The following is a 20,957-nucleotide window of genomic DNA, read 5'->3' on the forward strand; positions in this document are numbered from 1 at the left end:
CTTCCCAGTAGCAGTTAAAATGCTGGGTCCTGCCAGATGGGGGTGGTAGAGCAATCTCTTCACCTTCAGGGAACTGAAGAAGTGCTGTCTGCATGCGAAGGTCTGACCCAATTTACATGCCCAGTTCACGCACCTGAAATGGACACTGGACTCAGTTGTTCACTGCTGTGGCCTGAGAACCAGGACAGCAAGGATTAAAAAAAAAACAAACAACCAAAAACCACAACCCTCCTCCAGATTCTCCTTTGAGTCTGCAGTGACACTTCTGCATCTAGGAAGGTGGTCCAGCAGTGTCCACAGTCAACCTACTCAGCTCAAGATACATAGGATGGCCCTGGTGCCCCCTCCCATGAGCACTCCTAAGGCCCTGCTGTCTCATCAAAACTTGCACTGGTTCCCTTGCTTGTTAGCTGGGCGTAGGTGTGTAAATGACAGTTCTTCCTTTATGGAAGGCTTTATAACCCAAGCTGTTCACAACTTCTAGTTACCGGAAAGGCTTCTTGGGATATAGTTTTTAGCTGGGTTTAAGTTCGTCTATGACAGAACTGCTCTGCTTAATGGCATACAGCCAAGATGCCCATGGATTCTCACAGCCTTTCCGTCCTCTAACTGCATGTCTTCCCTTTTGCACAACTTAAGTTGTGCTGAACTGTCCTTCTAGCCAGGGTTTTAAGTGTATGTGTGTGTGTGTGTGTGGTGGGGGTTAGATGGGCTGGGATAAGAAATAGGAAATCTTAGGGGCTGGGGAGATGACTCAGTGCTTCCCTAGCAAGTGCAAGGGTCTGAGTTCAATCCCCGGTTCTGGAAAAAAAAAAAAAAGAAAAGAAAAAAACAAATAGGAAATCTTACAGGTCTGTGTTTTGCTCCTAAGCTGAGTGGCAAATGAAGACATGGGAAGGTTAGAACTGAAAAATGTTGTAGGCTTTCGGGACACTTCCTGTGTGAGTTGTTTGGGCTTGTCAACAGGTGGACAGGTCCAGAGCAAGAGGGACGGTGGAGAGGGGTTGTGGGTGGATGCAGTCGTGTTTTCCAAAGCTAGAGACTAGGAATTGATGAGAAGAGACATTGGGTCCCTGTTGCTATGGTTTCCTGAAATAAGCTCATCTTATGGAAGAACACCCCATTCTCCTTTCTTCCTGATGGGCTGTTGTGGGCTTAGGCAGAGAGGACAGGGCTGTGGGTATATGATCTATCTCTAGCAGCAGACATGGGGCCCAAACCTCTGTATGAGGTAGAGGGAGCTTCCTCATGGCCCAATGAGAGAGCACTGCTCCCAGAGTAGGGTAAGGCTTGAGTGGCCTGGGAAGCCTGAGAATGTTCTGTCCTGGATGTCCACAGGTTCCAGGCTGCACTCACCTCTGTCCAGATTCCTTCTGTAGTGGGCAGAGAAACCAGCAGGAGTGTGGTGGGCTCGGGCCCCTGTTCCCAAGGGAAAGGAGACAGGCTTCATGTTGTGATTTCTGTCCAGCCCCCACGAGTGGAGCTGGAGAGACTTTATTCATTTCAGGGAAAAAGGAAGGACAGGAATGAAACCAAATGTGAGAGTCAAAGGAAGGAGCAAATACTGATATAAGGACAGGAAGAATGCCCAGAACAACACAGTAGCCAAACACAAAGCAGGGCGGGGCCCATCATCACCAGGCCATGGCCAAGAACACACAGGCCTGTGCTCTCCTGTCAGACTTGAAAAAGGCAACCTGAGACCCTGGAGCACCATAATGGAGCAGGAGGGTCCCATCAAGGGCCCTGCAGCTAGCACCCTGGCAGTCCTGCCTGCCTGGGGAAGCAGGTAGGAAGCTGTGGCACCTGGCGGGGCAGACCCCACCCCTGGAGAGCATGCCATCTGGCCTCTACATCAGCAGCTGGGCGCAGCATGCCCGTCCTGCATCCTGAGGCCAGGGACACATGGCCAGCGATGCAGCTGCACCTAAGCCAGCATGCATGCCAGGCAGGAACACAGGTGCACAAGCCCATGGGCCTCTGGGCACTCCACCAGCGAGAGCTTCAGTGACTGTCAGAGCTGCAGTCAAGCCCAAGCTGGAAGAAGCAGAGCTGAGATGATGAAAGGGCTAGGAATCAGTCAACTTCTGGGCTCTTTCTGCTCATCGTTCTGTGGCCCTATGCTGTACTGTTGTCCATGGGGGCCAGAGCACTGCTGCTTGCCTTCCACACTTGGCCATGCCTGCGTAAGGATGGGGTGGCTGGTGTGACAGATGAGCGTGAGGAGGCCGAGGGCTGGCAGGCAGGTGGAGGGATGGCTTGCTTCAGCCAGCTTCCCAGTGTTCTGCCCTGGCACCCAGCCCAAGGAGCCAGCCAGGCTTTGGCAAGACCCTGCAGTACCCACTGCCTGGCCGCCTCTATGCAGCAGCTTGCTCTGACCACCCCTCGACTCCTCAGCCAGCAGCCCCCACTTGAGAAGGGGGAACTCAGAGGCAGACCTGAGTACAGGGGAGCTGGCTCCCACCTGCCAGGCCTTTGTTCCTCACAGAAGTGAGATGAGGTGATGCCATGGATGGTGACTAAGGCCCCGAAGTCCCTGCCTCTCTGCCTCCCCAAAAACCTCGCAGCCAGGCCAGCCCCGGAGAGCAGAGCCCGTGTAAACAGCCCAGGAGGGGAGGAGGGTTGCTACATATGAGAAACAGTTAAAAATAAATTAAAAAGCACCACTGTGTCCTGTGGTGATCTCCACAGGCCTGAGGTTCCAGCTCGGGAAGGGTGAGTGCTGGGGGTTACAGGGAGGGTCGGCTTCCTCCCAGACAGCAAGCAGGGGTAGGGCTCTACTGTGCTTCTTCCACCTGTCCCCGGTGGGCTCCAGAGCCTTGGGCAGCCCCTAGGGCTCTGGAACCAGGAGCAACTGCCTGCATGTCCCCTGACTGCAGCTCCTGGCTGGCTCCTCCTCACTTCCCCCATATCCTGTTGTTTCCTGGAAGTTCCCAGAGGCATCTGGGGCTGCCTGCCTGTGGATGAGCAGCTGCAACCAGAACCAGAACCAGAAAAGCACTCTGAGAGTGGCCATCTGTCCTGTGTTAATGTAGGAAAAGGGACTGTCATCCCCTCTCTGTAAGCTGAGCTGGAATAGTGCATCAGGGGTCACTAAGTCCCTCACTTCCAGCCCGGGTGTAGCCTCAGGGCAGGTTAGGTCCCTTCCCAGGCCCACTGACTCCTTGAAGCTGCTAAGACAAGGAACTGCGCAGCAGGCCTCCCAGGTGGCTCTGGCTGGCCCTGCTGGGCCTGGCTCTGGGCCAAGCACTGCCAGTTTGAAGAGCCACCAGCCTCCGGTGCCTTCCCTGTGAGCACTGTCATCAGCAAAAGCATCCTTTGCTGCTCCTTCCTCTGCTCCCAGCCCACCCATCTGCTGGGATACTGAGCTGGATTATTTCTGTGTCACCCTGGGGAGTCTCAGCTGTCAGGGCCTCCCCCTGACTGCCCAGCCCAGCTCTGTGGAGCTCAAAACTGTCACTTCCCACCACACAGCATCGTAGTGGACTCCGCCCTGCACTGGCTCATTCTCCATCAGAGACCCCAAACTGGCATTCTTTTACCTACACTGGGTTTTTACATTTTAAAAAACAAATCATCAACCCTTTAAAGTCAGATTTCACATACAAATGTGGAGTTTTGGCTTTTGAAAAACCAGACAATTTGACTGCACAGGGCCTGGAACAGACGGCAGCCCCTTTAGTAGGGTATGCCTCCTTGGGTGTGCCACAGACCCCACCCAGCCTTGCCACTCACTTCTCAGTTGCCTGCTGGCTTTGTGAACATTTGAGTTTACAATCTTAGCTCTAGTCCCTTATCCAGTCCCCAAGCCATCTGAAGACTTTTTTGTGTGTGTATGGCTGGCTCAGCCCACCCTGGGAGTGAGGTTGGCGTGGCATGTGGTGCCGGGATTGAACTGCGGTCCCTCCGCACCTGCCTAAGCAGGAGCTTTAGACCGTTGAGCTATCTCTGTGGTCCATCTGCAGTCTTATTGATAGTCGCCCTGAATTCCTCCTGAAGTAAAACCCTTCATGGCCACCGCATTCAGCTGCCCTTCTCCCACTTGGATCTTCCCCCTTCCTATGCCTTCTATGCTGTTGTCAACTCACTCCTCCCAAGGCATCCTGATCCTAGCCCCTCCACATCGCTTTCTCACTTCCATCCCATTCTCAGGCTCTGTCCCTCTTTGGTGGCCATATACCTCCCTGCTGAGCCCCCAGAAGCTCTCCTCAAATCTGCCAACCTCCGTCTACATCCTTTTACTGCCCCCACCAGGGATCTCCTGAAGTCAATGACTCCATCTGTTCAGTCTCTTCCCTGACAGTACCCTGAAGTGCCAAACATGGCAGGCTCAACCATCACTGTAACCCCATCCTACATGGGCTGCTAACGCAGGGCACTGGCCTGGGGCAGAGGCTATCTGGGAGGGGAAGCAGCAAAGGCCACTCCTGGCACTGCCTGGAGAGAGGTCCCGGCCTGAGGGCTCCACTCCATCCTCCTGTGCCCACCATAGCTCCCAGACTGCTCTGTCTGCTCAATCCCCAGTCACTCTGACCCCATTGCCCAGTTGTCTTCAAAGCCCAAACCCTCTGCAGGGAGCCCCCTGGGCTGCTATAACAGACAAGAGTGGGATCATCCAGCAGGCCTTGTTAGGAGTCTGGGACCCCTCCCCCAGGGTCTTCTCCCAACTCTTCTACAGCCCAGCCCTCTGCTGGGTGTAGCACAGGCTCACCCAGTACTGCTTCTGGGGCCACCATGACCTGGGCTGTCTCCCTACTCTTGAGCAGATGAGGCTTGCACCAAGCTCCAGAACGACTCCTACCCTGCTTCCCTTTCCCTGGGTCAAAATTCTGCCAAGCCATCTGCCCAACTGGAAAGATACTTCTACTCCCCACCCCAGACCCTCCCACAGGCTGGTGGGGCCCAGAAGTAGCCCACATGGGACACACTCAGATCCCAGAGAGGCACCAAGGCAGGAGTGCCAAGCTGTCCTCCCTCAGCCTGAAGGCTCTCAGGGCTCTAAACAGTGCCTTTCCGGCCACCAGCACATCCATGTGTCTTTTTTTCCCAAACATCTTTAAACTTCAGTGCAAACCCCCCAAACGAACTCCTTGGCTCAGTGGAAGGGGAGTAGCACGAGGCTGAGCTGCCACACACCCTTCCTGTGCTCCTTCTCGCCCTGCCTGGGAGTGCGAGTGCAGCTAGTGTCAGCAGGTGGGTCCTGGTCTCTAGAAGCAGGAGGCCGGGGGTGCCAGCCTGCACCCTCACACTCGGATCTGGTACCCATTGAGGTCCGGCATGGCTTTGGGCTCTGAAGGCTTCTTTTCACCCGAGGGGCTGCAGGAAGAGCAGAGGAAACAGGAGAAAAGGGTGGTGGTTAGGGAGATAGAGCAGGTGGGAGCAGTTCAGCTGCCCAGCAGCTCCCAGCACACTTCTCTAAGTGCCTGCTGAGGACGTGTGAGGTCTGTTTCAGGAAACCAGCCACCGTGTGCTCCCAGCTGTGGTTCCTGCTCTCTCATAAGGCACTTGTTCTGTGGTGCAGGTGGTAGATAACAGCTTAAAGTCTAAATCTACTCAGGGAATCTGTGATGAAAAACTCCCCATATGGAGGCTGTGGTGCCAGAGATCTGCTCCATGCCCCTGAATTCACACTAGAGGTGGCTCCTGGTTGACAGGTATATTTAAAGCAAAAGCCAAAATCAGAGCAGGAGGCCCCACATTTAAATGGCAAGTTTTGCCATCCACATAGACATAACCCACAGACCCATGGGGACAAATGCTGTTCAGAGCCACTGCCCCTAGCTACGGAGATCCTCAGGTCATGTGCAAACCCTTCCCAGGAAACTGCTGGAGAACTCCCAGCCCTGTTCTCACATAGCTCATTCTTCTGCCTGCCTCTGACTTTCTTCTGGGCCCTGCTGGTCCAGTACAGGGTAGCCAGGACCAGCTAAGAGGTGTCTGCTTTGGGGGAATGGTACTGCATCGCTATGGGCAGCGTCAACATATAACATCCTCACCCACCATCCCAAGTCACTTCCCTTGGTGGGGAGAAAAACAGAAGGATGGGAGAGAAGCGTGAAGAGAAGCAGCCAGAACAGAGAAAAGGTGAAATCCTTTCTTTGCCCTGCACCCCAGGTGCAATAATTTCTCACCGTCTTTCACTGCGACTGTTCCTGCGGTGAGGGCTGGACTGTGCCCGCTGTGGGGAGGAAACATCCTTCTTCCGGTCCTTGGTGGGAGAGGGAGGGCCGGTCCCCTTGCCAATCTAGGTGGGGTGCAAGGGATGAAAGCATACTTCTGGGCTGCCCAGAGCTAAACCTGCCCTGCTGAAAGCTGCCAGTCCCTAGAGGCTGCCCTGGACAGGCCAGGAAGCCCTAGGCAGCGCTCGCCTTCTCCCAGTCTTTCCCAGGCACTAAAGCTGCAGGACAGCAGCTCCTCACAATCACTGGGCCTGAGAAATGATTCGTTTACCCACGCATAAATGGGTACATGTACGAAGTGGGTAACTGGCTGATGTCTGAGCTTTGAGATCCAACCAGCCCCAAGAGTGCGCTGCTTATCTTGAGCCAATTGGAAGTTGGACTGATTGAATGATCTCGCTGAGAAAAACAATGAGTCATCCTTTTGGCAGCATGATGGGCATGGCTTGAGTTTCTCAGACACAGAAGGGGAACTGGAGGGGGCTGCACAACCTGGGGAGTCCTTAGTGCTGAACAGGTTGGGAATTGCACTGCTAAAGACAAAGTAAGCATTGGTTCCAATTCTAGACCCAACCTGCGACTTCAGAGATACAACGCTGCTGCAGGCAGCAAGAGCCAGGGTATCGGGTGCCGCAGGATACTGATGCGCAGGGCTAACTTTGCTAATGCAGCTTTGCTGCATCCTGGGGCAGCCAGTGTTAGCCAGAAGGTTTGGCTTAGGGGGCTGGTAGGGATCAGGGAGCCCTAGCTCTTACCCCTGCCCCTCCCCACCCCCTGGGAGCAAAATAGGCCCTTGGGACAAGCCTCAGGAGATGAGCTCTGTCCCATCTGCCTCTAGCTCTCTGTGAGTGAGTCTCTGGTTTCCTACCCTGGAAGTAGACTCACCACCAGCCGCCTGCCTGTGGGCCTCTAGAGGCTATTGGGAGAAATGGGGCAGGAATGTGCTGCAGTTGTCTTGAGGGGCAAGGCCAAGTGTAGCAGACCTGAGCAAGGGAAGGCACCTGTTGGCCAGAGGGACCCAAGGAAGCCCAAATTCTGTCTGCTCCAAGGCTCTACAGGCCAACTCAAGCCCAACAGAATCTCCAAATCCTCAGACATCTGTTCATCTGTGGGGCTGGAAGGAAAAAGCAGCCACCCCCACTGTCTAACTTTCCTCTTCATCTGACCTCTGCCTGGTCCTCCTTCACTGCAAGCCAGGGGTTGGGGTGGAGGCTCCTCACCACCCTATCCTACCTTTCTGCCAAATGGGCCAGGATTTCCCACGAGCTGATCTTCACACCAGGTGCCCTGATTTGCAGCACCATAAGCCAGCCCTCTCCACTGTCCGAGACCCACCACCATGCGACCCCAGTAACCCATGTCCTCTTTCTGAAGCTCCCCCAGGCCACCTGAGGGGTGACCTCAATCAATGACTGCTGAGGGAAACCCTGAAAGTCCTTGCTTTCTGTCCTCACACCTGGCTGGAACAGGGTCAGGTCAGAAAGGTAGGACCCCCTAGGGGAAGGGACAGTCCCCTTCACCTTGTTGGCCAAGCCTGACCTTGAGGCGCATGTCACGGGCATGGCGCTCCAGTTCCTTGCGGAAGTCCTCTCGGCCCAGCCGCTCCACATCCAGCACCGAGTGCTTCCACTCGATCTGCTCCACACTGTGTGGGTCATGGGACACGCACTGGCCCAGCTTCACCTTCTTCAGCACATGCCAGCAGCGACCATAGGCGGCCTCATAGTCCAGCACGAGCTCGCTGAGTGTGCGGAAGGCCGGCGGCTTGTACATCAGGTCCTCGCGCCGGCTCATGCCCAGGGCGCCGTAGCGGCCCCCAAAGTTCACCCCCAGCACAATGTGGTGGAAGTAGTTCCCTGAGAAGTAGGTCTTGAAGCTGATGGGGAAGCGCTCCAGGGTGGGCATGCTGTTGGTGAGGTAACTGGTGGTCAACCTGAGCTAAGGAAAGGGCCAGGATAAGCACTGGGCAGCACAGGGCACCAGGAGTGAAACAGCACCAGCGCCCAACGAGACCCTAGACCGCAGCTCCCGAGTGTGGACCCCACAGCCCAGTCACCTCCCTGTCCTCTAGCAGCAGGCCTACAGTGGCCTTCTAGGGAAGGGCTCCCTGCTTAGTGGCTGCTGTGGTGATGTCAAGCAAGGATCTCCGAATAGCGACTAATAAGGTCCCTTGACTGCAGGGCTGTCAGAGCTGGAGGTTGAGGGCTTCCACCAGCCCTCCCGTTCATCTGTCACCATCCCTTCTGTCACTCACACGCACTTCTCACCCACACGTCTCTGCAGACATAGTCTCACATTTTCCCTTCACACGTCAATGTCCTCACAGAAGCAGACAATTCTGTTCCGTCTCGCCTCTCACCACCGCCCCCTTCTCTGCCATACTGTCCGCTCCCAGCCCCTCAAACAGAACCAAGCTCACAGCCATGGCCAGAGATGAGCGCTGCCAGTCCCCATGTCCCTGCCCGCCTGCCTGATGCCTTGCCCAGCCTGCTCACACCATCCAGCCACCTGGCCTCCCCTTGGAGCCCCTCGGTACCAGCTCCTGCCTCGGAACATTGTGCTCCTCCCTGCTGGCTCCTCCTCAGGCCTCATGCTTAGTTGACTTAGCCTTTTTTTTTTTTTTTTAAATTTAGTACAGGGTCTACAGGGTCTCACTAGGGAGATTGGACTCACAGTGATCCCCCTATGTTCAGCCTCCCAACAGCTGGGATTACAGACGCATGCCACCATGCCCAATCTCAATAGTCATCTCAGTACGCCCCACGGGCAGGGCGGGCACGGCACACCAGGGATCGAACCATGGCTGCTGCATGGACTTTGCTCTTTTAAATCTTTTTGCTGTTTTTGAGGCAGGGTCTGACTGTGTGGTCCAGGCTGGCCTTGAAGTCAGTCCCTCTGCTTCAGGCTCCTTAGCAGTGGGATTAGAGCAGTTAGCCACTGTGCCAGGCTTGCTGATCCTTTTCTAAAGAAAGCCTGCTCCTCTAGCTCCTCCACAGCACTCCATCTGCCCTTTACTGTGTTGTTTACCTGCTTACCTTCTCCTTCTCTCCAGAATGTAAGCCTAGACCTTGGCTCTCATGTTCTTTGATGTTTTTTGAGGGCCCAGCACAGAGCCAGGCTGTTATGGTTTGTGTCTAGTTGTCCCCCCAAAGCCTCCTGCAGTCTTGGGGCAGCTTCTGGAGTTTGTGATTGATCACTGTGGGTGTGGGTGCTGCAACTGTCCTGGGGCAGGCAATCTGCATCACGGTGTAAGGTGGGAAGAGAAGCTAGCTGCTTGAGCTGCTGCTACTCCCTTGTGCTCTTGCTCTTTGCCGCTGCCGTGAAAGGTTGCCCTCTGCTGTGTACTGCTCTGCCTTGGAGCCAGCTGAGTGTGGACTGAAACCTCCAGTAACTGTGAGCTAAATAAACCTTTCCTCCCTTCATTTTGGGTGTTGGGTATTTGTCCCAGCAATGAAAGTAGAGTAACTGAGACACAGGCACATAGCAATTAGGCAGTGAGAATTCCTGAATACAGAGGTAGGAGATAAACGGATAAAGCATGCAGCAGATGCCAGGACAGACTGTGCTGGGTACCTGCCACGCATACCTCACTCAACTGTCCTACTGGCTCTGTGACAGGTGCTGCCATTACCCACGTGGGCAGAGGAGGACCCGAGGCTGAGCACTTGCTTGGTGAATCCACAGCAAGCCACAGAGCCTGGCTTCCAGGCCCGGATGGTCTGTTCCATTTGTGCCTTCAGAGATTTTATCATGTTCCCTCTGGTACTAAACTCACTCTACAGAGCTTACTAAGCCTGACTCCTTGCCAGTGACCAGGGATCCACTATATAAGAAATGCACAGGTTCAGAGCGCAGTGGGAAGAAGACGGGCCACACACAGTACAGTGCCCGCTCACGTGCAGCGATCGAGGGAGCTGTGGAGACACTGGGAAGGACCTCTTGCCCAGATGAGGCCACTCGTTTTCTTCCTCTTGTGAGCCACCAGGCAACCCCACAATGCCAGGGGGCTGCAAGGCTCCTGCCTGGAGCTGTGCCTATCTGGTCTGAGGCTGGGAGCCTCACATAGGTGCAGTGGGGAGATGGCAGTGGCCGAAGGTCCTCAGGGGGTCCCATGCCTAAACTAGCAAAGGGCCCTATAAGCCAATCTCCAGGGAATGGGCCTGCCCTGTTGCAAGTGATGGCCATCGCAGAGGTAGTGCTGGGGGCCGAAGGGGACAAAGAGCACCATATACAGACTGTGCTAGTTTAAGGCAGTTGTGTCTGTGGGAGACAGGCTAGGGGATCACGGCCCCCTGAAGGTATGTACTCACCTTCAACCTTCACCTCCTCCTCCTGGGACCTGCCCTGGGGAAGACTCCTTGTTCCATGAGATGCCCTTCCCTGTACTCCTGTACTCCTGCCTGCTCCTTTGAGCTCTGGGCCAGGTGGGCTGCCTGCCCCAAGTTTAAAAGCTGAAGGGGGAAAAAAACCCAAAAAACAAACAAACAAAAAAAGGGGCTGGGGAGATGGCTTAGTGGAATAAGCGCTTCCCTGGCAAGCTCAAGGACCTGAGTTCAATCCCCGCTTCCACCAAAAAAACCAAAAACCAGAAACCAAAACAAACAAAAAAAAGCTGAAGGGGAATCTAAGCTGGGAGAGATGAAATGCAATTGGCTTTCAGCTGGTGAAGCTAAATAACAGGTACACAGGGCCTTACCATACTCTCCTTTTAGCACTGTTTATATATTTTATGACAGGGGCTAGGGCTGGGGCTTAGGGGTAGAGCCTGGGCCTTGCATGCACAAAGCCCTGACTTCCATCTCCAGCACCAAACAAACCAACAATTATGATAAAACAACTAAAGAAAAAAATTAGGACTGAGGCTGAGGTGCTATCCCTGTTCTGACTACAGACCTCAGGGGTGCTTGTCTGTCCCTCCAGCGACTCTGCTGACCCAGCTGTGGCAGCACCTCTGCCCCTCAGGGGCAGAACAGCCCTCAGCTCTGCTTGGAGGACCCTAGGCATCATCTCCACAAGTCACATGACTTGCACACCCCAACACTGGGCCTCCTGCCTACTTCTCCGTCAGGTTCTTGAAAATGGCACAAGAGCTCATGTTGTGCCCAGACTGAGGATTCTGACAACAAGGTCCCTGTGTCCATGGGATTCCAGAAAGAGTGAGCCTGGGAAGGCAGAACTGAGGAATCCCCAGACTGCTAGCCGGAGGGTCCCAGATCCTGCCCAGTCCTTCCAGAGCAGGAAGTCAAAGCCTGGAGAGCCTGAGCTGCCAGGCTCCCTCCCTGGGAGAAAGGATACATTCCCAGGATCACGGCTTCCAGGCATTTGATTGGCAGGGCCTCTTTGGTCATTTCCTTGGCCAGGTCCATCAGCCTGTGGGAAAGTTAGGGCTGTGAGGACAGTGACTCCAACCCCTTCCTGTGAGGGGATGTCAGGAGGGGGCAGGGTGGAGACATGCTGGGAGGACAGAATCCCACACCAAGCTGCCCAATCTGGAGCCAAAGGGAGTGGGAGAGGCAGTCACTGTTGATACCCCCCCTCTCCCTTGTCCCTTCTTTCATTTCCTCCCATGAGTGGCTCCGACCTGGGCCAAAGACTTCTAGGGGAGGGGAGCATGCACAAGAACAGAAGGGCTGCTGTGCTGGGACCTTCTCCAGGGGCAGTGGGGAGGTGGTGGGACCCTAGCATTGATCTCTTCCCTTGGGAGCACAGTGGACACTCCTGACCCAACTATTGCTCTTCCCAAGACCCTGCTATTGACTGCAGCTGTTTCCTGGAAGACTGAATAAATACAGGACCTCAGGCAGAGGCCTCAAGCCTCCCCTGCCTGCTCTTTTTTTTGTTTTTGTCTTTTTGAAACAGGGTTTCACTATGTAGTCCAACTGGCCTTGAACTCCCAGGAATCCTGCCTCAGCCTCCTGAGTGCTGGGCTGACAGGCTTGAGCCACCATATGTACCTTCCTGCCTACTTTTTTTGCAGAACCAGGGACTGAACTCAGGCCCCTGCGCTTGCCAGGCAAGTGCTTATTCTACTGAGCCAACTCCCCAGACCCTCCCTGCCTACTCTTGAACTTAGAATTCATTCAGGTTGGGCTCTTCCTTACTTACCAAATACTGCCCAGGCCTGGCCTTGCCCAGGAGGGCAAGTGGACTTTTCCACCCCACAGGGGCTGGGGTGTGCCCCCAGCACACTTTACAACCTGCACCACAGGAGCACAGCTTGGGCCTTAGGGAGGCTGGATTCCACCCATGGCTTTGAGAGGGGGTAAGTAAATAAACCTCCTCAGGGCCTCAAGGTGTTGTCCCCCTTGGCTGGCTTTCCTCAGGCAGTCCCCGCCTGTCCCTAAGCTTCCACTTGAAGACAAACCACTGGGATCTTCAGAGGATCCAACTCAGCTAGGGGCACATGAGCCTGGGGAGAAGCACCTGGAGCCACTTCCGTCCCGCTGTCCCCATCACCTCATACATGTCATGTCTGTGCCCCTCCTACTTACCCTGTCAGAGGTCTGCTCTTCTTAATTTCAAAGAACTGCGTTCCTGTGTGATTGTATCTGCGGGCACTGGTTAAGGAATTCCTAGTATGGTCTAGAGAAGGGGGTCCCTTCCCCTGCCCTGCTCCAGGCCTGGGCCCAGCGCTGCCAAGGGGCGTAGGGCAGATAAAGACCTCCCAGAGTGCTCGTGTAAGGTAAGACGCCATGGAGGGTACTCAGACTTGGTTCTCCCAGAAGGGAGGGAGGGTGCAGCTGCTCTGCTTGCCCTCCCTTCTCCCTCCACCCTCCTCCCCTGCTCTCCTCCAGCCTCCCTTCTTCCAATGCCCTGGAATTTCCTACCAGCTAGGAAGCAAGAGGAAGCGAAAGAGGCTGGAGCGGCAAGAGTCTGGCTCAGCCTCTGTCAGGTGTTCCCGAGCCACCTACCCCTTCCTGGTCCCCACCTCTCCCTGGTCCCCACCCTCCTAGTGAAGACAGGGGCCAGGCCCAGTCTAGTCATCAAGACTGGTCCCTCTCTCCCAACCCGCACCCAGTCCTCCCTGCTGGGACACCATCTGCAGCAGGAGGACCCAAGACACAGCCCTGGGCAGCTGCAGGGCCTAGAGGCCCTCCACCCAGGGACAGGGGCAATCTGGACGCAGGGAGCCAGCTCTCTCTAGGCTGGGCAATGGGCTTCCTGCTAGGGAAGAAAAAGATGAAGAACCAAGAAAAAATTCCAAGATGTGCAAGTTGACTCCTGGCACATAAAATCCTTTTTCTTCCCTTGTTCTTTGTGCATATAGGGGCAGTTCTGAGTATCAAACCCAGGACTGGGTCTCTGTGGCTTCAAGTGAGCTTGGCAAGAGCTCAACCACTACCCTCCCCTATCTTTAAAACCAGTGCTTCATGAAAACAGCATCCTCACTCCCACTGCTGGGGATGCAGGGACAACAGTGACCACCAGAACCCCCAGAGCTGGAGCTGTTTTCCTCCTGCTGCCCCCATCACATGTCACACATGGCAGCAGGAGGAGGCTGGTGACCGAGAGCCTGAAGCTGGTCCAGGAAAGATGTTCACGGGGAAGAGAGATGCCTCAAGGAGCTGCGGGAGGAGGCGGCTCAGCTGATCCCTTTCCAGCCTTGTCTGAGATGAACACCACATCTGGCCTTTGGGTCCACCACATCAGCCAGGCAGAGGCCACAGCCGGACCACAGAGGATACTGCAGCTCTCTGATGTAGCGCTGCACGGCTTCCAGCCGCTCAGGGACTGGCATAGACGGCTGGAAAGTAGGCACACTTGGTATGGGAATCTGGGGACACACAAGGGCTGAAGTCAAGGGACAAAGTCTAGCCTGGGGGAACAGCCTCTTCCCCCCACCCTGAGCATCCTTCCCCGAAGTCCTTCCTTCTGGAACCTTCTGCCAGGGTGCCATCCCAGCTTTCCTCCCCCAGCACCTGATGTCAGGCATTTCTAATGTGGAATTTATGTTGATGTTCCAGTTGTACGCTTCTTTAATATTTGAGAAAAACACAGGTTGATTCACCAACTGTTTTAAATTTTAAATATTAATTAACTTCCAGGCTTACCCAGAATTCCAGTGGAAGGGTTAAGTTCTTTTGGGCTTGGGGTTTGCTCTGGGCTGTGTGGGAAGTGGTTTGTTAGGGGCTTGATTCTCTGTGTGGTGGTTTTAACAGGGTCCCAGTGGGAGGCCACTAGATGGCCTCAGAAGAGACAAATCTGTTCCCTGGGTGTCCTGCCGGGAGCAAGCATGCCCTCTCCCCCTCGCTTTGGCTCCCTCTTTGGGGTGTGATCTCCCTTCCCTCCCTGGCTCCAGCCATGAGGCCCTCACCAGAGGCTGAACTGACTGTGGCTGTCCAGCCTCTGAAGCTCTGAGCTAAATAAGCCACTTTTCTTCCTGAGTAGCTGCCTCAAGTGAATCACCACAGTCACAACACAAGAATATCTTGTGGCTCCAGTTCTAGACTGCAGCCTGCCTGCTCTGTGTCCTACCCTCGCAGGGTGGTTCCCTGGGCTCAGAGAGCTCTCCAGAAAGGCAGAACCTGTCCTCAGCGGTGAGTGTCACACACCCCAGCACCACAGGCAACTCTGTCAGGCCTTCCAAAGCACCAGTCTGGACTGTACGCCAGCAGGCCACAGTGATGAACTCCAAGGCAGGTCAGTCTTGCTGTGGCTCCACTTGCTGAGGCTTAGGGGCTTTCAGGGGGGCTTCACAAAGGCAGAGGCCTCCGGGTCTCCTTAACACCCACCCTTCCTGTCCGCTCTACACATAAGAAGTACAGGTAACCAGACAGTTCTCACTGGAAGGGACTTTCTAACACTGGGCCAGAGTTCTAGGGAGAGAGGAGGAGTCAGATGGAAGACACACGCTGCTGGGACTCAGATGAGGCGCAGCCCACCCAGCCACCAGGCAGTCTCTGGTAAGGAGGCCACTGTGCAGGTGTGGTCCCTCTCCAGCCAGGAAGCATGAGCCCTGGCAAACTGTGAAGCCCAGAGGTCCCAGAGATGTAATGGTGAGAGGGTCCTCTGTGGTTTCAGAACAGACCTGCTTGGGAGAGCCACAGACCTTCAGGGTCATAGTGTGCCCCTCTGGGCTCCCCTTTGGCCTCATCAGAGCCAGCTGTGAGAAGACTCTGGGAGATCCCACTGACTGTCCCCTGGCCACCACTGGACCCTCCAAGGCCACACAGAACTCTCCATACCCACATGGAGGCCTCAGAGAGTTGGCCTGCAAGTGTGGGGGTGTTGGTGAAGGGAAGGGGCAGCAAGTAGCCCCAGGCAAACTCCGGGTGGGCGGGTCAGGAAGGGAAGGACCCGGATGTCCCTTCTTCCCTTAGGAGACCCAGTCCTGGAGACGCTGAGGCCCTGGACACTGCTTTTTCAGTAACGTGGCTGTCGTGGCTCTGCCAGGGAGGGAAGTGACATACCAGTTATCAGTGCACATTTGTGTCTGGGGTGCTGCTGATAGTAGGAGGACATAACACAGTGTCTAAAAGGCACCTCCTCCCTCTGGAGGGCAGAGATGAGGAGGAGGGAGTCCCTGATCCCGAAAGGCAGCTGTGCAGACAACCCTCCCTCCCTGCAGCCCTCTCCTTCCTGTCTGGACAGTCCCTAGCAACCGCAGGGCTGAGCAACTGACATCTGTCCTGGGCCACAGGCAGCGAGTTCCCCTTTCATACCATTTCCCTCTTCACAATGGTGCCACTGCCTACAGCCACCCACAGAGAGGGGGCTTCCCCTGCCCACCTGGTAGCCAGAGCCAAATAGGCCCCAGAACGTTCCGAGGGCCTGGGAGGGTTGTGGGGGTTCCCTAGGTGAGAGATACTGTGGGAGGAGGAGGGCGAGGTACTACAGGAACTCCAGCATCACATATCCATCTGCTCACTTGACCTCCTCAGATGGAGGCAGAACCATCCCTGCTTATAAACGGGATCAAGGATCTTGAATGACTTTTTTTTGGCCATACTAGGGATTGAACTCAGGACCTTGCACTTGCCAGGCAAACACTTATTCCACTGAGCTATTTCCTCAGTCCTAAGAGAAGCATGATCACTGGCTCTACGAAGAGTATCAGGCAGGAAGGGAACTGCAGGCCAGAACCATTTGCCGAGCTCACACAGTGCCACATCTTCAGGATCTGCCACCCGAAGGGCCCAGAAGCACTGCTCTGTGGAAGTTACCGAAGTCCTGGGATTCCCAAGCAGGGCCTTAGAAGTCATGCCACTTCACCCTAGACTGAGCCCCACCTTTTTCTTCACACTCATTCCCTTACACGGTTTGAGAGACTACATCCAGACGACCCGGCCCACTTTGGGATGGGCCCCCATCCCCCACCTCTGAAACAGGAGCAGCTAATATTTCTTTCTTGTTGAGGGGTGGGGTTATGCAGGGTAACATGAAGGTAGGGACCTCAGAGACAACTCCTGTCCCATGACCAGGGCTGAGGGGACCCCTTTCTCTAGGAGCCCCAAAGGCCTGTAGTTCTCACTGGAGCCATTCCTCTGGGCACAGCAAGGAGGCCGGGCAAGGCAGGAGAGCCTATGCTGGACCTGTGACACAGGATGCTCTAGAATTGAATAGAACCACTCAGAATAGACACGCTGTTGGATAACAGCTCCAGGACGCCAGTGATACTCCCCAACTCCTCTTGGCCTCAGACACTGCTAGTAAAATGGGCACCATTGCAGAACCAACCTGGTGGTGTGAGATGCTGCATGGACAGCAAGAACAGAGCCCAGCAGGTAACAAAGGCTCAACTCCTACCCACTGCCACTGTCACTGGCGTGTGCTAAAGACAGTGGTCAGCGGACCCCAGAAATGTGATGCTTTGGGAGGCAAGGACCACATTCCCATCCTGCAGGCCCTCAGTGGCCAGAGCCACCACTGGGTCTTTGGCAGCAGGGCTTGGGTAAGGGGACTAGACTTGTAAAGATGGCGGCAGCTTTAAAGAACAAGGAGAGACTCTGCGAAGAGTGTAAGTTGTTGCTGTCTTTGAGATCCTTCGAGAAACGGTGACCTTTCGCCATATTGGCTCCTTTTCCAAAGTGCCCATGGGCTGGTTCTCTTCCTACTGGGCACGTGCCAGGTCCTCACCTTATGAGGCACCCCTAGCTTATATCACTAAGTCCATTCAGAATCTTCTGAAGTAGGCATTGCCATCATGCCCATTTTACAACTGAGGAAACTGAGGGTAAGTCACCTTCCTCACTTAGGTAGTTATAGGAGAGCAAGAATCTGTACTATGGTGGATCTGAAGTGCTCTTTTTGTCATGCCAGGCCCTGCAGGGGCCTGGACTCAGCTGCCTCAGGACCAGGCAGGTAAGATGATAGGGCGGGAGGGCTTGGGTGAGGGCGCTGTGGCAAACTGGGTGGGGGAGCAGCTCCCAGCCCCAGCTGCCAGCCGCCATGTGGGACTGCAGGTTCTCTGTTCCCAAATATTCTCTTTTTCTGAAACAACGCCAAAACTCCGGATGGTTATGTGAGAAATCTCCCAATTTTAACTTTTGGCTCAAGCAGGCTTTTAAGACACTGCGCAGTCCCAACAAAACCCTTCTTGGGCCCACCCCAGCGCAACTCTGCAGAAATATTTGTGTGTGTCAGCTCCATGCCAGGGACTCTTGGGGAGGAGTAGCCCAAAGTCTGCTACCCAACCACAGCTGCTCTTCTCTGCCGGCCCCTAATCCCTTCTCCCCAGGGCCTCCCCTCGACTCTGGGTTGAGGTGGGGAGGAACCCCACACAGACTCATGCGATTTCTCTGAGACACTTTTCCTATAGCCTCAGGAGGAGAAGTTTCACATTTTCCAAGCCTGTCACAAGTCTGTCCACCTTACCATACCCTATCTGTGACTTTGCTGGCCATGAGGATGGAAGACGACAAGAAGACATTACTGACCAGTTGGTGGGGAGCTCACTGCTGTTGTTTAGTTGTCAGGAGGGGTGACAATTCTGCAGGAAACCATCCACACTTTTAGGGCCTGATTCAGACAAAAGCAAGATGGCTTGCTCATGTGGCATGAGTGTGTGGCTCTGGTTTCACTGGTACAAATGCTGACATCCAGTGTCCCTTCCTCATGAAGGAAGAAAAGGTAATGTACACTCATAACCAGTGCTGCTTGAAGCTTTATAGTGGCTTCAAAATGTAGCTGCTCCTGTATTCTTCCCCACAATCAACCCCAATTCACAGATGAGACAAATGTGGCTCAAGTTGGGAGCTTACACCAAGGGTCACCCACATGGCATGATAGTAATCCAAACAAGTCCACATCTCCCTCCTGCTTTTTTTTTTTTTTTTTTTTTTTTGGTTTTGGTAGTGCTGGGACTGAACCCAGGGCCTCGTGCATTCTAGGTAGGTAAGTGTTCTGATTTACCCCAAGGGAAGGGGGGTCAGGGTTGGATCCCAAATATATGTATTTTAGAATGTTCAACACAGTGTTCATTTTAAGAATACTGGAAACCATGCCAAACTGTAGGAAACCAGCTAAATAAATTATAAGTCAATGCAGAGAAAAACAATGCAGTCTTTCAAATTAATCTACATTTACTGCCCCTGGAAATTCAGGCAGGAGGTCAGCCTTCAACCTCTGATTTTTTTTTTCCAGAGTTATTTCCTGTTGGCTCTACCAATAACTGGGTAAAAACCAAGCAGGCCACTTGTCCAGTGTCTAAGCCACACTAACTCCATTCTCCCCAGCCCCCACCCTTCTCACCTGAGCAGGTGACAGCACTGCACTCTGCCCTCTGTCCAAAGGGCTCTGCCCTGGGACGCTGCTGCCTCAGACTTCCCCGTAATGTTTCAAATAACCTACAAGGCGTGTATTTCCATATGGCACTGTGCAGCACAGAAAGCCTCAAGCACCCTGCCACTCAACAAACACATCATGCCTGATCTGTGCCAGGCACACGGACCTTGGGGACAAAGATGAATGAGACATAGGCTCTGCCTTCACTGCCACTCACTGAAGGGCTGCAGGGGTGGGGAGTCACAACCAACACAGAAAATCACTTTACTCTTCTCTATTTCTCTTTTACTTTTAGTTTCCCTGAATCTAGTGTCCAACAAAGTGAGGGGCTGCAGCCTCAGATCTGGTGGAGGGTTTCCACTTGGCCATTTATGGGCTGTGTAACTTCTGACTTTTCTACTTAAGTTCTGACCTTCCTCATTTGTAAAGGGGGGTCCCCAAACGGGACTTCAAGATGGTTGGGAGCACTGAGTAAGGTAATGCATGAAAATATCCCTCAATGTTCAAAGCCCTGTATCTCCTCAGTCGCTCATCCCCAGTCCTCTTAGTCCTCTGCTCAGCGGAAGGATGCCAAGCCACACTTGGTGTTTTCCAGTCCATCTGTGGTCGTGCCCACAAAGCCAAGGGGTGGGGGGTGTCTCCTAGACACAGGCCCATGTAAGCCTCCCTTATGGCTTGACCTCAACACAGCAGGTTTTGAGCTAGTGTGTCCTGTCTGTATCTCTAAATCTTAGCATGCCAGTGGTACCATACCCCACCCATCACAGGAAGAGCCTGGCTCAGCTCTCTTAGTCCCAACGTCACTGTTCATCCTGTGGCTCAACCCCGCCCCACCCCACACCTTACCTTGGGCAGGTCCGTGGCCCCACGGATCCGCTGCGCCACCTTCTCTCCATTGGGGTGGATCTTGGCCACGTGCTTCCACATCCGTTCCCAGGTGGCCTCATCCACAGGGAGCCCACCCCGGTTGACGAAGAAAGGGACGCCTCCATCTCGAAGGTCCTCTTCCCCTTCCTCCTCTGGCTCATCATCTCTCTGGGCTGAGGCCCCTGCACTGGTCTCCAAACGCTTGACCCCAGAAGGGGTAGCGCTGGTAGCTGTGGCAGCGGCGCTCTGGACAGCACTGCTGCTGCCACCTGTCATCACCTTCTTCCCCCCTGGCATCCCTAAATCCTTGAAGAGGGTGGAGGATGCGTATCAGAAGGCGGGAAAAATGGGTGGCTCCCCGGAGGCCGCCCACACACCAGCTAGTGTTGACACCTGGCCAAGCAAGAGTGCAGGGTGCCTTTAAGAAACCAGGGCGTTGTTCCTTTATAATAAAATACTACTTGGTAAGGAAAAAAAAAATCAGTGCATCAACCTGAAGTAGGGATCCGAGGGTGAGTTGTCTGGGGTCAGCCTTTGAGGCCTTCAATTTGAGTAACAGGATCTGGAGAGCCCTCCGCGGCTGGGCAGCCCTCACAACGCACCCCCATTGGGCACGGAGAACAATGACCAGTAGCAGTCCAGCACACAGAGAGGAACGTCGGAGAGAGACTGAGGACAGACAGCTCTGGCGCGTGGCCGCGGAAAGGGAGGGCACCCAAGCTGACCAGACCGCCCAGGTCCCAGTTTTGGGGACAGCAAATTCCTCTACGAAACCCTCGTAGGCTCACACTGGCGCGCTCCGCGGGGGGCGGCAGGACCGCGGGGTCCCCTGGCCGCTGGAGCGCCAGTCCTGAGCCCGGGGTGCAAGGGCGGCGCCCGGGGCCGACTTCTCCGACTCGACGCGGCTTGTCCCGGAGCCGAGACGCGCAGCTGGCGGGCGCTGGCAGGGGGCGCGGCGACGCGCACATTCCACGCGCGCGGCCAGGTCCCCGCACAAAGTGGGCTTTGTCTGGGACCCGTCCCCTAGCAGAAGCAGGGGAGTGGCGCGGAGGCGAAGGCCCGGGGCGCCGAGGCCCCAGGGTCCCCAGCCGGGCGCGTCTCAGAGGGCGGATGGGGGACACCGGGTGCGGCGCGGCGCCGGCGGAGCCATCGCGGGGCGCCGACCCCTGGGCTCTACGGGCCCCGCTC

At 55.0% G+C, this 20,957-nt stretch overlaps 1 protein-coding gene across 2 annotated transcripts; it reads right to left on the minus strand.

Annotated features, from left to right (window-relative positions):
- Positions 1 to 1,463: 1,463 nt before the first annotated feature.
- Vash1 (vasohibin 1) lies at positions 1,464 to 20,951 on the minus strand. 2 transcript variants are annotated; one of them, XM_004624732.3, is made up of 8 exons: positions 20,558 to 20,951; positions 19,749 to 20,075; positions 13,865 to 13,953; positions 12,671 to 12,727; positions 11,475 to 11,549; positions 7,719 to 8,100; positions 6,132 to 6,244; positions 1,464 to 5,316 (listed from the first exon to the last, which is right to left on the minus strand). In XM_004624732.3, the coding sequence occupies exons 1-8, from the start codon at positions 20,735 to 20,737 to the stop codon at positions 5,244 to 5,246; spliced, it is 1,296 nt and encodes a 431-aa protein (XP_004624789.2). In that variant the 5' UTR covers positions 20,738 to 20,951; the 3' UTR covers positions 1,464 to 5,243. The 2 variants fall into 2 exon arrangements, with proteins under 2 accessions (XP_004624789.2, XP_023558085.1); XM_023702317.1 differs by having other exon boundaries at positions 20,263 to 20,651.
- Positions 20,952 to 20,957: the final 6 nt, after the last annotated feature.

This window comes from Octodon degus, unplaced genomic scaffold, assembly GCF_000260255.1.
Source record: "Octodon degus isolate 3935 unplaced genomic scaffold, OctDeg1.0 scaffold00007, whole genome shotgun sequence".
NCBI classification, from domain to species: Eukaryota; Metazoa; Chordata; class Mammalia; order Rodentia; family Octodontidae; genus Octodon; species Octodon degus.

Coding starts and splice junctions, on each gene's coding strand:
- Vash1 (XM_004624732.3), bottom strand. CDS start 20,737: ATGTGCGCGTCGCCGCGCCCCCTGCCAGCGCCCGCCAGCTGCGCGTCT. Junction 13,954..19,748: donor GGGCCACGGACCTGCCCAAG/GTAAGGTGTGGG, acceptor GTGTGTCCCCAG/ATTCCCATACCAAGTGTGCC. Junction 12,728..13,864: donor CGCTACATCAGAGAGCTGCA/GTATCCTCTGTG, acceptor CAGTGCCCGCAG/ATACAATCACACAGGAACGC.